Below are 14,126 nucleotides of genomic sequence, written 5' to 3'. Positions count from 1 at the left end.
GTTTTGTTTATTTGTTTGCTTGCTTGCTTTTGTTTTGGAAATAGGCAACATACTGGTGTTGTCTGAAATTTTTAATTTTTTTTAATTTCTTTTTAATATTTTTTGAGGTGTTTAACTGCATGTACATCTGTGTAACATGTGTATTCTTGGTACCTAAGTGCCAGAAGAGGACTTCAGATCCTCTGGCGCTGGAGTTTCAGGAGATTGCCATGTGGGTGCTGGGAATTGAACCCAGGTCTTCTGGAAAAGCAAGTACTCTTAAATATTGAGTCACCTCTCCATCCTTATATATTTTTTCCTGAAAATATAAACAAATATTTATTTACCCCAGACGGAATGCTAATGACAGACCAAAGAAACTATGCCCTGCCATGTCTAGGTTAGTAAAGCATTAAGTTAATTGCTGTTAGTTACAGAAGTATGGGTAAGGATTTACTTATAGAAGCAAGGATGTCTTGAAGGCAGATAATGCATCAGTAAAAAGCCTACATCACACGAGTGAGAACCATGAAAAGCCTTTTCCTCAGAGTTCCTTGTATTACTTGAGTTTAGAGTCACTCCTTCCCAGAAGTCTTTTTACTTATATGACTCTGAGAAAGGGTTTCATAGATGTGTTGAGTTTCAGAAACTTCCTGAGATGTAGACATTTGTTTACTTCCTGAGCCTTGTAAGATTCATGTACTTTCTGATTCTTCACAAGCTTTTTTCCAGGATATAATGTTTTATATCAGAAGATATTGCTCCATGACCTTGGGAAGAACTTATTTTCATGCCCACTATCCTCTTGACAGTAGCAATGGAGTTACCTCTAATTACATGGACAAACATAGTGTGATTGACTTTTCTCATAGAAACATAATTATAGCTCTCCAAAATAATGCCTGTGGAAATGCTATAATTGTGGAATAAAGGGAGGGCAATCTGCACAACCCCTCCTTTGTAAGTCAACAATGGATTATTAAGGCAAAACATGTTTCTTGTGACACATTCAGTAGTTGAGTTCAATTAGAGTTGGGATTCACTGAAGGATTAAACAGCAAAGATGCCTTCATCAGTAATTAGTGCTCTCTTTACAAAGCTCAAGTGGCCTTTCAGCCATTTTCCAAGAACCCCTCATGTGTTTAGAATTTAACCAAGATCATATGAAAGAATGGCCTGGAGTAACTCAGCCAAATATTTCTATAACCAAAGATTCCCAGTGTATCTTGTTGTTTTTTTTTTTCCTTCCCCCAGCAAAGTGATTTTTAAAGAGAAAAGCCATCTTAACAAATCAGGGCCAGTAGCCAGTATGTCATGGTTCAGCTGTGGACACATCTCTGGCTCTCACTTCACAGAGAGGAAGGGTGAAGTGCCCGGAGTTGAAAAGGTTGATGTTCTTAGAACAGGATGGTGCCAGCCATCTGACTCTAGCCACTCAGAGAACTTCGTTGTCGTCTGGGGTTTTTTGAATTGAAAACATGGGCTTGTGTGTCTAGTCACAAAATTTTCATCTAATCCTTATGAAAAATCAAGAGCTGTCAAAGGACTATTTCTAGATAGGACTGTCACAATGCACTCTGGATGAGGAAGTATTTGTAAGCATGCTTCTCTGACTTCCACTCCACACTCACTTCCTTATGGAGATGTCTTTTTGAACTATATTTTGAAGAACATATTTATATGTGTGATATAATTAAGCTACCAGTGTGTATTTGGTAACACTTAATTACCTTCTTATTAAAATTTTGGAGAAGTAGTCAATGTTCTATGTAAGAAGAGAAGAAATTTCAGTTGAAAGTGGGAAAAGACAGGAAAAGAATGGAGTGAATATGAATCATTACTCTGTTTAAGGGTGAAGATTTTTTGTTTTTTGTTTCTGTTTATTGAGATATGATTTCTAGGTAGCTTTGTAGCCTGTCCTGGAACTAGCTCTTGTAGACCAGGCTGTCCTCAAACACATAGAGATTCACCTGCCTCTGCCTCCTGAGTGCTGGGATTAAAGGTGTGCACCACCACCCAGCTAAGGGTGAAGAATTTTGATTCATTACTTTGTTTTTTCTGTGTTAAAGCTCCTGAGTTAATGAAAAGGATGAACTGCATCTAATACCACAGAAGACTATGCAAACCTATAATCCAGTGCACTATAGTGATCACTATTGCATAAGGAAAGCAATCTAAAAAGAGCCAGGGTAGGATCTCATATTACTATGTCAAGGTTATATATTTGGGTCTTTAACCTTGGATTCCTTTAGAACTTGCTTCAAAGTACTTGGCACATGCTTATTATACCTTTGACTTCTAAAAGCTGGGTCTCTCTGAGTCATCTTCTAGGGTATCTTCTAGTCTTCTTGAAATAAAGCATTATTGACTGACAGTAGGAAGCCTTTTGTGATTACCTCCTATTTATACTTTATAAGGTGAAGAGCAGCAATTTAAGTTTCTACCTTGACCACTTTTATTCTGAAGGCAGCAAGCTTCCAGGGTCAGCAGACTTATTTACAATGATGATTCTTGTACTTGCAGAGCTGAGCTATGCCTGGATCTTCAATGAATACCCTTCCTATCAAGATAACCGCCGCTTTGTTTCTCAAGAGACTGGGAATCTGTATATTGCCAAAGTAGAAAAATCCGATGTTGGGAATTATACCTGTGTAGTTACCAATACTGTGACGAACCACAAGGTCCTGGGGCCACCCACACCACTAATCCTGAGGAACGATGGTGAGTTGTCTACATAATTTTGTCAGTTCTATTTATGGGGCTCACTGGTGGGGCATGGATAGATACTATATTATTGACACATAAGGCTTTAAAGAAAAGTTTAACACTTTCTATATTTGATACTCATTTTTTTTCCACTTGTGTAAGAAATAAGCCCACAAACACACTTTGGAAAACTAATTAGAAGTCTGATTGCTAATCTCAACAGGGATGGGATGTGAATTTAAGCGAATGTAAATAACAAAAGGATCTTAAATTGTATACACAGGAAAAATGAAGTGAAAGGTTGAACAATTAGCTCATTAATCAATTCTGAGTAATTTAGTATTCAGAGTCCAGAAAGTGGTTTTAAATTATCCAAATAGCATCTAGATATACAATAGTGAAGGCATAGTTCCTGCCACAGAGAAATCCAGAAAGATGGATAGCTCATTTGAGACAGAAGTTTTAATTCCCCACCCCAACATGAGAATATTTTACGAAAATATATGGATCCTATGCAAATATCCAGAGACCATAGGTTATATCACTGTGTGCTTTTAAAAGGCATTTTTTTTGTTAGCCAGGGCATATAGGTACCATGACTTTTCTACTGGGCTATTTTATGCATATATCATTTCCTTTTTCTAAAATCCTCTCTTAGTTCAAAATTCTGACTTAGTAGGTGATATGCACTATGCCTTTCTGTTTCTTTAGACATACCACGTTTTTATTCAGGACGCTATCTCTCCAGATCTGCTGTCTCCACCCTTGCTACATCAGGCCACTTCTCATTAAACTCAGTGAAATCCTTTACTGTGCCCCCCCCCCACAAATACACACACACGAACTCTTTTTTCTGCTACTCTTAGCAGGGTGTATGATGTAAACTAACCCCACTACCTTGCTTACTGCTCTCTAGTAGAATGTAGCAAATAGAAATGTGTCATTAAATATTCATTGGAACAATGAAAACAAAGGTATAATTAAGCCCAGTAGGAAAAAGCAATGTGATAATTTGAAGATTCATAGTTGAGAGGTTTAGGTTTCTATTCTAAAAACAAACAAGCAAACAAAAGAAAACAACCTCCCAGTTCTTACACACATTGGAAAAGGAAGGATAAGAATATATCATACAGATGATGAAATTATCAGTCAAGATACTAATAACAAGCATTTGTTGGTTATTTCTTATGTACTAGATTATCCATTTAAAACTTTCACAGTTGAGGGAATCAGGCTTAGGTGTGTTAGGTAACGAATGTAAAAGACACATGAATAGGATTCCAACACCGCACTTAGTCTTCTGGCTCCAGAGCCCTGTATTTTATCTTATTTATTTATTTGGTTTTTCGAGACAGGGTTTCTCTGTGGCTTTGGAGCCTGTCCTGGAACTAGCTCTGTAGACCAGGCTGGTCTTGAACTCACAGAGATCTGCCTGCCTCTGCCTCCCGAGTGCTGGGATTAAAGGCGTGCGCCACCATCGCCAGAGCCCTGTATTTTAAACCTCCACTGTTTCTTCTCTCCATCCTACACAAGCTCTTGCATTAAATCTTATAGAAAAAATGCCTTTTATTTTCCACATGCATTGCTCTGCCTGTCTGGTTTCTTGCGATGCCAGGGATTGAACTCAGGTCCTGGCATGCGCTAGGCAAGTGGTCTGCCACTGAGCGATGCACCACGTTTATTCTGTAGCTCTACATTACTGGTGAACTTGATGCCCAAGTGGGCTTGAACTTGAAGTTTTCAGATCAGGGTATTAACTGTCAAATTAGCTGTTTAGAGATGGTCTAAACATCCTTAAAAATAGAGAACGCACTGAAAAATTTTCACGAATAGTTTAGTTTTCAGACACTTTGACAGCATTGTCTCTATGTTCCAGTAAGCACAACAACAGGCCCTTGTTTTATGCTTCTAATATTCTTCTGGACAGCAGAACGGTGAGAGGCAAGCAGGGCAAAGAGCAAATTGCAGTTTTATTTAAGAATAAACATAACACAGCATGAAAAATAGAAGCTCTGTGGGGTGGCTATATCCTGTTGAAAGTGTTGCCATGGAAATTCTCTCTGAAGATGGACATGGGGCTGTAGTCAGAATGATAAGTCAGTCCTGAGAGGAAAAGAAAGGAATAGTCTAGACTGAGCTGTCAGCACACTCAAAGGTCCTGAGGTGGAGAGAGAAAGTCAAGAAAAACTTCTACCTGTCCTGGAAATAAGAATAAAGTAAATGTGCCTTGTGCTTACTGATCTGGGTTGAGAATGGGTTAGAGTTTAATGTGCCAGTCGTGAAGACCAGAGGGAGAAGACTGAATCTTATTGAAGAGCAGTGAGAAAGCATTAGGGGATCGCAGGCCTGAGAGGGACTGGTGTTTTTAGAAAGATTAATTGACTGCTTTCCAGAATGAAAAACAAATCTTCCAAAGAGTGGTCAGAAGACTACTGCAAAATTCACCTTGGGAGTGGTGGTAACCAAGGGAAAACATTTAACTGGGGTGACCCGCTTACAGTTTCAGTGGGTCACTCCATTATCATCATGGCGGGGGAAGCATGGCAATGTGGAGGCAGACATGGTGCTGGCTCTGTCTTAATTAGAAGGCATCTGGAAGGACCGTGACCCTGGGCAGTACCTTGAGCATAGGAAACCTAAAAGGCACCCCCACAGTGACACACTTCCTCCAAAAAGGCCATACCTACTCCAACAAAGCCACACCTCCAAAGAGTGCCATTCCCTATGAGTTCATGGAGACCAGTTTCATTAAACCACCACACTGGGTAAGGAGAATAGCTGAGAAGGACAGAAATGCAGGTAAAAGTGTCAGAATTTAGCGATGCACTAGATATGGGAGAATACACAGGAGAAAACCAAGAATGCTGCATTCTTGGTTAGCATCCTTTCTGGCTTAGCAACTGAGACTCTATAAGAAAGCTATTTGTTAAAAGAATTGAAACAGTTTAGCAAGCAGATTTACAAAGGAAAAGTTGATGACCCTATTTTACACATTATCTACAAAGCCACACACTTGACCTTTACCATAACAAGAGAAAGAATTGTCAGGCTGGGCGGTGGTGGTGCACACCTTAATCCCAACACTTGGTAGGCAGAAGCAGGTGGAGCTCTGTGAGTTCAAGGCCAGCCTGATCTACAAAGCTAATTCCAGGACAGCTAGAGCTGTTAGATAGAGAATTCCTGTCAAAAAAGAAAGAAAGAAAAGTAAAAGAATTGTCTAGTGTTTTGGTTGATTTCTCTGTCATAATATTCATCTGATATATCTGTGTTTGTTACTAACTTTTCCAGCTTCACACTACTCAATCAGACTCTGTACTTAACACCAGCATCCTGACTGCAGCACAACAAAAGTCAGATTACTATGGTAGATTGCTGTTAAATTATCATGGTGCATAGTAATTACAGAATCAAACTGTCGTTATTTCACAAAGTAGGCAAGATGGATTGAAGATGTAGCTCGGCCTAGCTGATACAGTCCCTGCCTAGCATGCATAGGATCCAGTCCTCAGTACTATATGAACCTAGGTTTGGTGGCATATACACATGAAATCCCCACACTTAGAAAGTTGGGGCAGGTAGAATAGGTGTACCAGGTCATCCTCAGCTATTTAGTGAGTATAAAGACAGCCTGAGCTACATGAGACCCAATTTAAAAAATGATGTCCAACAAAGTACCAGCTAGCTCTATCAAAAGGCACAGAGATCAACTTTCCAGTTCTAGAAAGAAAAAAAATCAAAAAAGGATCTGCTTTGGTGGCATTTTGTATAAGATCCTTAAAAAGAAAAGAAAAAAAGAAGCCTTTGGGGGGTTCCTAAACAAAATGTCTCTGTGCCAAATATCTAACCAAAAGAATTACCTTTCTTTGTGTGTCAAGACATGGATATAATGCAATATTGACTTGGATGCAGCAAGATACAGCTGGAGATAAACATCATAAAAAGCAGCTGCCTTTAAAAGTGGGAACATACTGGCTTTGTGGGAGCCTAGGCAGTTTGGATGCTCACCTTACTAGACCTGGATGGAGGTGGGTGGTCCTTGGACTTCCCACAGGTCAGGGAACCCTGATTGCTCTTTGGGCTGATGAGGGAGGGGGACTTGATCGGGGGAGGGAGAGGGAAATGGGAGGCGGAGGCGGGGAGGAGGCAGAAATCTTTAATAAATAAATAAATTAAAATAAAATAAAATAGAAAAAAAGTGGGAATCAAAATCAGGAACACGGGAAGTCTAGTATTACCATGGATTCCTCAAGCTGGCAGGAATCTTGCTTTTTGCTTGGTTTTTAGATTTATTCCTAAAATTTATTGTCTACTCCATCTTCATAGAAATGACCAATGTTTTGTATTAGAATATTTTATCACAGAATTTGCAGGCTAAACACCTCATTCTTCAGCGATTAATGCCCATTCATTCTTAATTTGCATGAGAGTTGCATAGTAAAAATTTATATTATCTTTCTCATTTAGACTGGAGTACATAAAATGGATATGAAGTTCAATTACTAAGCACAAAACAGGTTATTTAATTAGCTCCTATCTGAAGGTAAGAGAAGAGGGGAGTTATAAATCAAAAGGAGATTGCAAAATTAAGATGACATCCTTAATAAAGTCTATTCTGTGAGAGTTAAAAAAATCAATGAAATTATCACTCTACAGGAGCTTGTATTTAGTTGCTATGTTTGGTTGATATATGCAAGGAGTGTGGAATTGGTGTGGTCCTTTGGATCACTGAAGCACACTCAAAATTTCACACCCTTTTTCTGACTCAGAAACATAACAAGTAAGGCAGAGGCCGTTCGAGTCTCAGCTAAACTAATTGCCACAACTGGTGCTTTGCATCGCCATCAACAGATGTAACTTAAACAACTAGATTTCCCTACGAGTCAAGTCATACCTTTGGGTTCCATCCAGGAAAGCAATTTAGACTCACTGTTTCCAGTCCAAGAGATCACCAGAGCACCCTAAAAAGTGAATGGTGAATCTTGGCTCAGGTGGTGATGGGAATCAGGTGTGGTGTCCCACATCCATCTCAATGCATTCACCATGTGCCCCCAGCGCATTGTCCCACAGGCGTTTTTGGACTGGCTCTTCCTTTAATCCAGTATTTCACAGAGTGCATTTCTCTTGCTTCCTTCATCCTCATTCAATTTTGGGCCACGAAATAAGCCAGAACGACAGAGGAACTGGTTCTCAGGGTAGAATCAAGACCCACCAGTTACTGGCTATTTCATAGGGAAGTTTCCCTTTAACCTCGCTGGCTTTTGTTTACCCATTGGCCTTTGTTTACTCGTTAATAAAATTATTACAGCTGTATTTACCTCCGAGAGGTACTTTGTGTATTAAGATGCATGCAAAGTGGTTTAGCACTGATGAAATAAAAGTACACATCAATGACTTACCTGAAATATGCTCATAAAACTTTATTTTAATAAAATTATAATAATAATGAAAAAGAACTTTTATTTGTAGAATATAGGTAGAATTGTGTTTCCAAAGTGCTAATTAACAAGGTTAAACTTCCAGTATTTTTCTTTTGGTATAAAATTTTGAAAGTTGGGCCTGGAGAGATGGCTCAGAGGTAAAGAGTGTATATTGTTCTTTTAGAGGACCTACATTTGGATCCCAGCTCCCATGTTGAGTAGCTCTCTCTCCTGGTATCCCTGTGTACTTGCACACATGAGCACCAAGAACATATAACCACATACAGATGAGCTACATTAACCAAATTTTACATCTTTGCTTTGGGGGAAAGGGGTTACTGAAGAGCTGAGAAGTGACATGGGACTCCTGGCCCCTATACATCTCTGTTTATTTGAATTTGAGGAAGAGCTGTCCTACGTTCTGCTGACTCTTTTGCTTTTCCTTAATTGACTTTTAAAAATTTTGCATTTGGGATTCTTCCAAGTAACTGAAGTTTGTTCTACAGTATTCTCTTATTAAAAAACATACATAATTGAAAATTGCTAGACAGATAGGGTAGAATTTTGTTTCAGAGTTTGTAATTGTTTTTCTACATATTTTTTAATGTGTTATGAAAAATAATGTAAGTTGTTATTTGGCAACGTGTGCCTATCACTTAGGTTTAGGTGTTTCAAAGAGTTCCACAATAGCCTGGAAAGGAGTATAACAAAGTTTTATTTATTTGGGGATAAACCCACAGTAAGGGTAGCAATCCACAGATCTCTATGTACACTGGAAGCTGGGAGATGAATCCGGCAGTTTAATGCAGTCTCCTTTTATACTTAGGTATCCTGAAAGGAAAGATTTCAATTAGAAAATGTGCATCTGAGCTATTACTAGAGGCAGTACGGTAGTCTATCGATCAATAATAGGTCCAATGCTGGTCAGTAATAACAATGAGCCTGGAATATTATATACTTTCTGCACAGGTCTCAAATTTGTCCCACATTTTCCACAAAAAGTAGCAGATTAATGTAAAGCATATGTTAGAGAAATAATAGAATTTGGTGATAAGCCTGATAGGCTACTTCCTATATCCCCAGTCATTACCACTTCCCTTGAAATGTCTCATGACAAAAAGACTTAACACAGAAATGAGCAATCGGGGAATGAGGAAGTCTGTAAGGATACTGGTGTCCATCACTCACATGAGCATTTAACTGAGCATAAAGAGTCTTTCTATAGACTTGACCATTTATCTCTGTTCCTTGAGACTGGCTAGAGACTGGCTTGCAAGTTTTGTTTTGCTCACTAGAACCAAGATAACTGCTGAGCCAGATGACTTCAGCCTGGTTATGTTTGGTGAGCCCTTGTTTTGCACACTGGTTGTTAAATATTTTAAGCCATTTTCCCTAACTAGAACAAACTCTATGTAGAAGAAATACCAAATAATAGAGAACCACAAATTTATCCTTAGAGGCTTTTGCATTCTTTTTTCTCTTTAATCCTTATATTTTTTACACCTTAGGAATAAACATACTTACACACACACACACACACACACACACACACACACATATATATATGTCTGTGTGTCTTTATGTGAAATTTACTTTTTGAATGCTTATACATCAGCATAAAATTAAAATATTGAAGGACATTACCTCTAGCTTTCTCCTTATGGGTTATTGAATCCCAAAGTATAACCCTATTAATTGAAAAAGAAGAAATCATAAATTGAAGAGGAAATGGATGGAATAGGAGGAGTTGAAGGGGAAGAAGGAGAAATGTAAATGGTAGAAATATAATACTCGTGTAAGGAATTATTGCAAAAATATATAATTTTTTAAATGCTAAATTTTTTAAATACTAAAATTACACATATACATTTATGTTCTTGGAGTATAAGTAAAATTCTTAGCCATGTTTTTCCAAGTTCTTACCTTAGATCATGCTTTAACCTAATGGAAGAAAGGCATCTCATAGATTCAGAAAACACTGAAAGTGGACAAAAATAAATGTTGTGAACATGTATAGGAAGGGAAAATTAGTGAACTCTTGGAATACAGTAACAATCAACTCCAATTCACATGAGATAGTGGTGTCATTTCTCTGGTCTTTAGTATTTTTTGCTACATGGATAAGCAATATGTATTAAATTCTCTGTAAGATTCTTTCTTGTCATTTAGGGGATTCTAGGCATAGCTTTACAGTTTTCTTCAAACTTAAAATTTGCAAAGATCAGGTTGCATAAAACACTACTCTATACAGACAAGACAGGTGTTCCTCACTGGGTCAGATTTATTTATTTATTTATTTATTTATTTATTGAAAAAATTTCTGCCTCCTCCCCACCTCCCATTTCCCTCCCCCTCCTCCCTCTCCTCTCCCCTCTCCCCATTCCTCTCCCCCTCTCCCCACTCTATTCCCCCTCCCTCTTTGGTCTGAAGAGCAGTCCAGATTCTCTGCCCTGTGGGAAGTCCAAGGTCCTCCCCCTCCATCCAGGTTTCTTCCAAATACAAATCAGAGCAGGCAACAAGTACATTCACCTTCACTATGAAGAGATCGTGGAAAGATACCCCATCTCTATCAACATTAAAATGTATGCCACAAATCAACACAGCCCATTCTATAGTTCCAAACTTATATGAAAATAAATTAAAAGAGCAAAAGAATGGGGTGTTTAGAAATATATTCCATCTGTATCATGTTTCCTCCATTATGATCTTGCTAGCTACTCACAGCAAGTCTTTCTAATATTTCTCCAACCTGTATTAGAGTCTCCTGGGGGTCCTAGCAAACACTATTTGTCTTCATAAAGAAATCAGCTTTATTTATGAGCCATTTAATTAACCTAGGAGTCAGATTTAAAAAAAATACATTAGAGTATTTAGAATATTTCTTTCAGTGTGTACTTGACCTACTTAGAGTGTTTTATTGATATCCCAGCATTTAGGCAACAAGCAAAATTACATATCCTCTACTTAAATGTAATTTTGCATTATGTAGGTATTTCTCCCCCAAATTCTTTGCTTTATTTAAGTCTCACTTTTAATTGTGACTTTCTTACAGCTTTGTCACAGCAATCATGTCATGTTTTTAATTTTCTAACAACATCATGGTTAAGGATCTGTGGGCGTAAAACATGTTTGATGAGAACATCTAAATGACTAAAGGATATGAGATGTTTCTCTAAGCTGCCATAGCTAATCTGATTTAATAGAGTCTTAATGGCTGTGGATATTCTGAAGGTTTGACAAGCTTAGGAACTTGGCAGTCGTCTTTAGACCTCTATTCCAGCCAATTCCATTTCAGGTCCATGGGGGCCAAAGGTCTTGGATGATCATTTGGCTCGTCAGTTAGGAAGCATCTGCTCAGTGTTCCTGGTGTGCAGTATACTATGAAGTCAAAGCAGCCAGTTTTCAGACCACGGTGACATAATCTTAGAGAACTTCAAACTATCGAAGGGTCTAGTTTTATTTTTTATAGGGATTATAATATTGGATTCTCAGCAACAGAATAACAGATAGAGAAACTATGGGTAAAATAAAATGCTAATTCTGTCCTGCCTAGAACTGAGATGACTTGGGCTAATGATTGTATTTACTTATTTATTTATAGGCTAGGGGTTTGGAGATTAGAAGCCAACTTTCAGGAGTTAGTTCTTTTGCTCCATCATGAAGGCCCAAAGATCGGGTTTGGAAGCAAACACTTTTATCAACTGAGCCATCTTGCTGGTCCCAAAGTTGTAATCATATATTTAACCAATAAATACTGAGGAATACAGTTTGTAAGCTTTCCAGGAAGAATGTGTGCGTTTTTCTGTACTTAGAAATGATGTAGTTAAGTTGTCCAGTGGGAGCAGGAATCAAGAGTGAGGCTGTACTGCATGAGAGTGCAGAGTTACAACAGATTCACTTTCAGTGATATGCCAAAGCCACAGAATCGTGAATGGAATGGTGGAATTCTGTATAGATTGACAGCTCAACGATTTGCATGGTCCTGAAAATCATCTTCTAAGAAATGTCAGGCAACCAAAAATGAAAAAAGAGTTTCCATCAGAAGAAACTCTGTGCTGACAAACCCCTTGCAGGCAAGCCATTCCCATGGCCTGTTTCAATAAATAAAATTCTCTACATTATTAAGTTGACTACTCTTTGATAATTTCTAGATTTTTCTATCATCTTTGTTGCTATTCTAAATGGTACTTTGTTTTTAAGCATACTATCTAAATTGTTACTGCTTGTTAAAGAATGCTTCTACTCTTAAAAGTTATTTGAAATCTGCTAAGCTTATTGAAACCTCTTGTTAGTTCTAATAGTCTATTGATTATATTGTTCTTTCAAATGTCACAATCTTCCCCATATTCCCAATACTTAGGGTCAGTCCATTATGGCTCCTGGGCCCACTACCTGTTTTTATTAATAAACTTTTGTTAGCACACACTCACCTACCTATTGGCAGACATTTGTCAATGACTGTTTGCAAAGTACAATGAGAGAGTTAGACCTTCTACCCACAAGGTCCAAAGAAATCCTGTACTCTACGTTCATAAGAAGGCGTCATTGATTGCTGAGACTATGATACTGTTGTTAACTATCAAACACCTATCAATAGTGCCGCCAATGATTTCAGTTAGTGTCAGTCCATACAGAGACAGAGAGTGAATTAATTCAGTACAACATGAAGAACATTTTAATATGTATGAATATCCTCAAAAGAGACAAAAATTGCTCAATATCCTATAATCCATTACACGTACTAGATATGGCAAGTTACTTCAAGCATTCTGGTGAGCAGACACTCTCCTGGCCAAGCAGGGATACATGCTCACACTGGCTTTGTATTGAGGCAACCTGCTAGAAAAAGTTTCCCCTGTATCTTAGCTATTGAAAAGAAAAGAAGGAGGTACAGATATTATTTAAGACAAATAATGCATTTGCTTTCATTTCTTGTCTGTTTTGAGACCATTCCAAGATCCTGATACTAAAAGACACATGATATCCTTGCTATACTACCTTACCTTTCTCTAGTGGTAGGAGATTCTTGTTAGACACCCAATTTAGAAGGCATTATCTTACTGGACTAGGGGTAGAGATACATGAGACGCTGGTGGTTACTTTTTGTCAGTTTGATACAAAGTAAAGTTACTTGGGAAGAAGGCACCTCAGATGAAGAACTGAGTCCGTTGGATAGGCTGTTGGGAATGTGAGGGGGGCATTTCTGGATTATTGATTGATGTAGGAGGGCTAGCCCACTGTGGGCAGTGCCAACCCTGGGCAGGTCGTCCTGGGTCATATAAAAAAGCAGGCTAAACACACTATGGGAGGAATCTAGTAAGAAGTGCTCTTCATGGTTCCTGCCTCTGTTTCTGCTTGAGTGACTGCCCAGACTTCTCTCAATGATGAACTGTGATGGGAATCTGTAAGCCAAATAAGCTGTTTCCTCTCTAAGTCGCTTTTGGTCATAGGTTTTATCTCAGCGACAGAAATAAACCAAAACCGATCCTCTGAACTTCATCAGCTTTTCCTTCATACTAAGGAAAAGTCAGACTTTTTTTTTTTTAATGCCACAATGGCGAATTCAGCTGAGGAAACTTGTATGACTAATCAGATATTTCCAAATATTTTTAGGTTAATGGAATGCACACCGTGTGACCTGTTTTTCAAGAAAGTCAATGCGGAAACTTTTTCCAAGCCAATTTTGGCAATTATTTTTTTTTCAGTAGAAAATCCCACTCAGTGGAAGTTAGTAAATGTTCATTCCATCTGTGGATTAATTTAGCAAGCGCAGATTCCAGCTAAGGCAGGCGTTGGCAAAAATCTTTCGGCGCACAGTTTTGCAAACTGTCTTCCTTCTGCCAGCACAGTGCTCTGCAAATTGTACTTAAACAAGAGCAGCGTGTGGCTGATTTCACTTTCATATTCCATAAATTGTCATCTATTTCCTAAAATCCTGTGCTCTTACAGACGCAGCCATTACCCCTTAATAAGTGTCTAGGTTTAAAATGTGGGACAACCTCTGCCCACAAGGTCATCAGCAAA

General features: G+C 38.3%; 1 protein-coding gene across 5 annotated transcripts in view; it reads left to right on the top strand.

The window, feature by feature from the left end:
- The window catches only part of Cntn4 (contactin 4), a 998,986-nt gene that overhangs the window by 783,122 nt on the left and 201,738 nt on the right, over positions 1–14,126 (top strand). For all 5 annotated transcript variants that reach the window (XM_075983304.1, XM_075983301.1, XM_075983302.1 and 2 more), the window contains one exon: positions 2,503–2,700. In XM_075983304.1, the coding sequence (XP_075839419.1) occupies positions 2,503–2,700 (198 nt within the window). The remainder of the gene's footprint in view (positions 1–2,502; positions 2,701–14,126) is intronic.

Source organism: Microtus pennsylvanicus, chromosome 8, assembly GCF_037038515.1.
Source record: "Microtus pennsylvanicus isolate mMicPen1 chromosome 8, mMicPen1.hap1, whole genome shotgun sequence".
Taxonomy (NCBI): domain Eukaryota; kingdom Metazoa; phylum Chordata; class Mammalia; order Rodentia; family Cricetidae; genus Microtus; species Microtus pennsylvanicus.
This window is presented reverse-complemented; position numbering and strand designations above follow the sequence as displayed.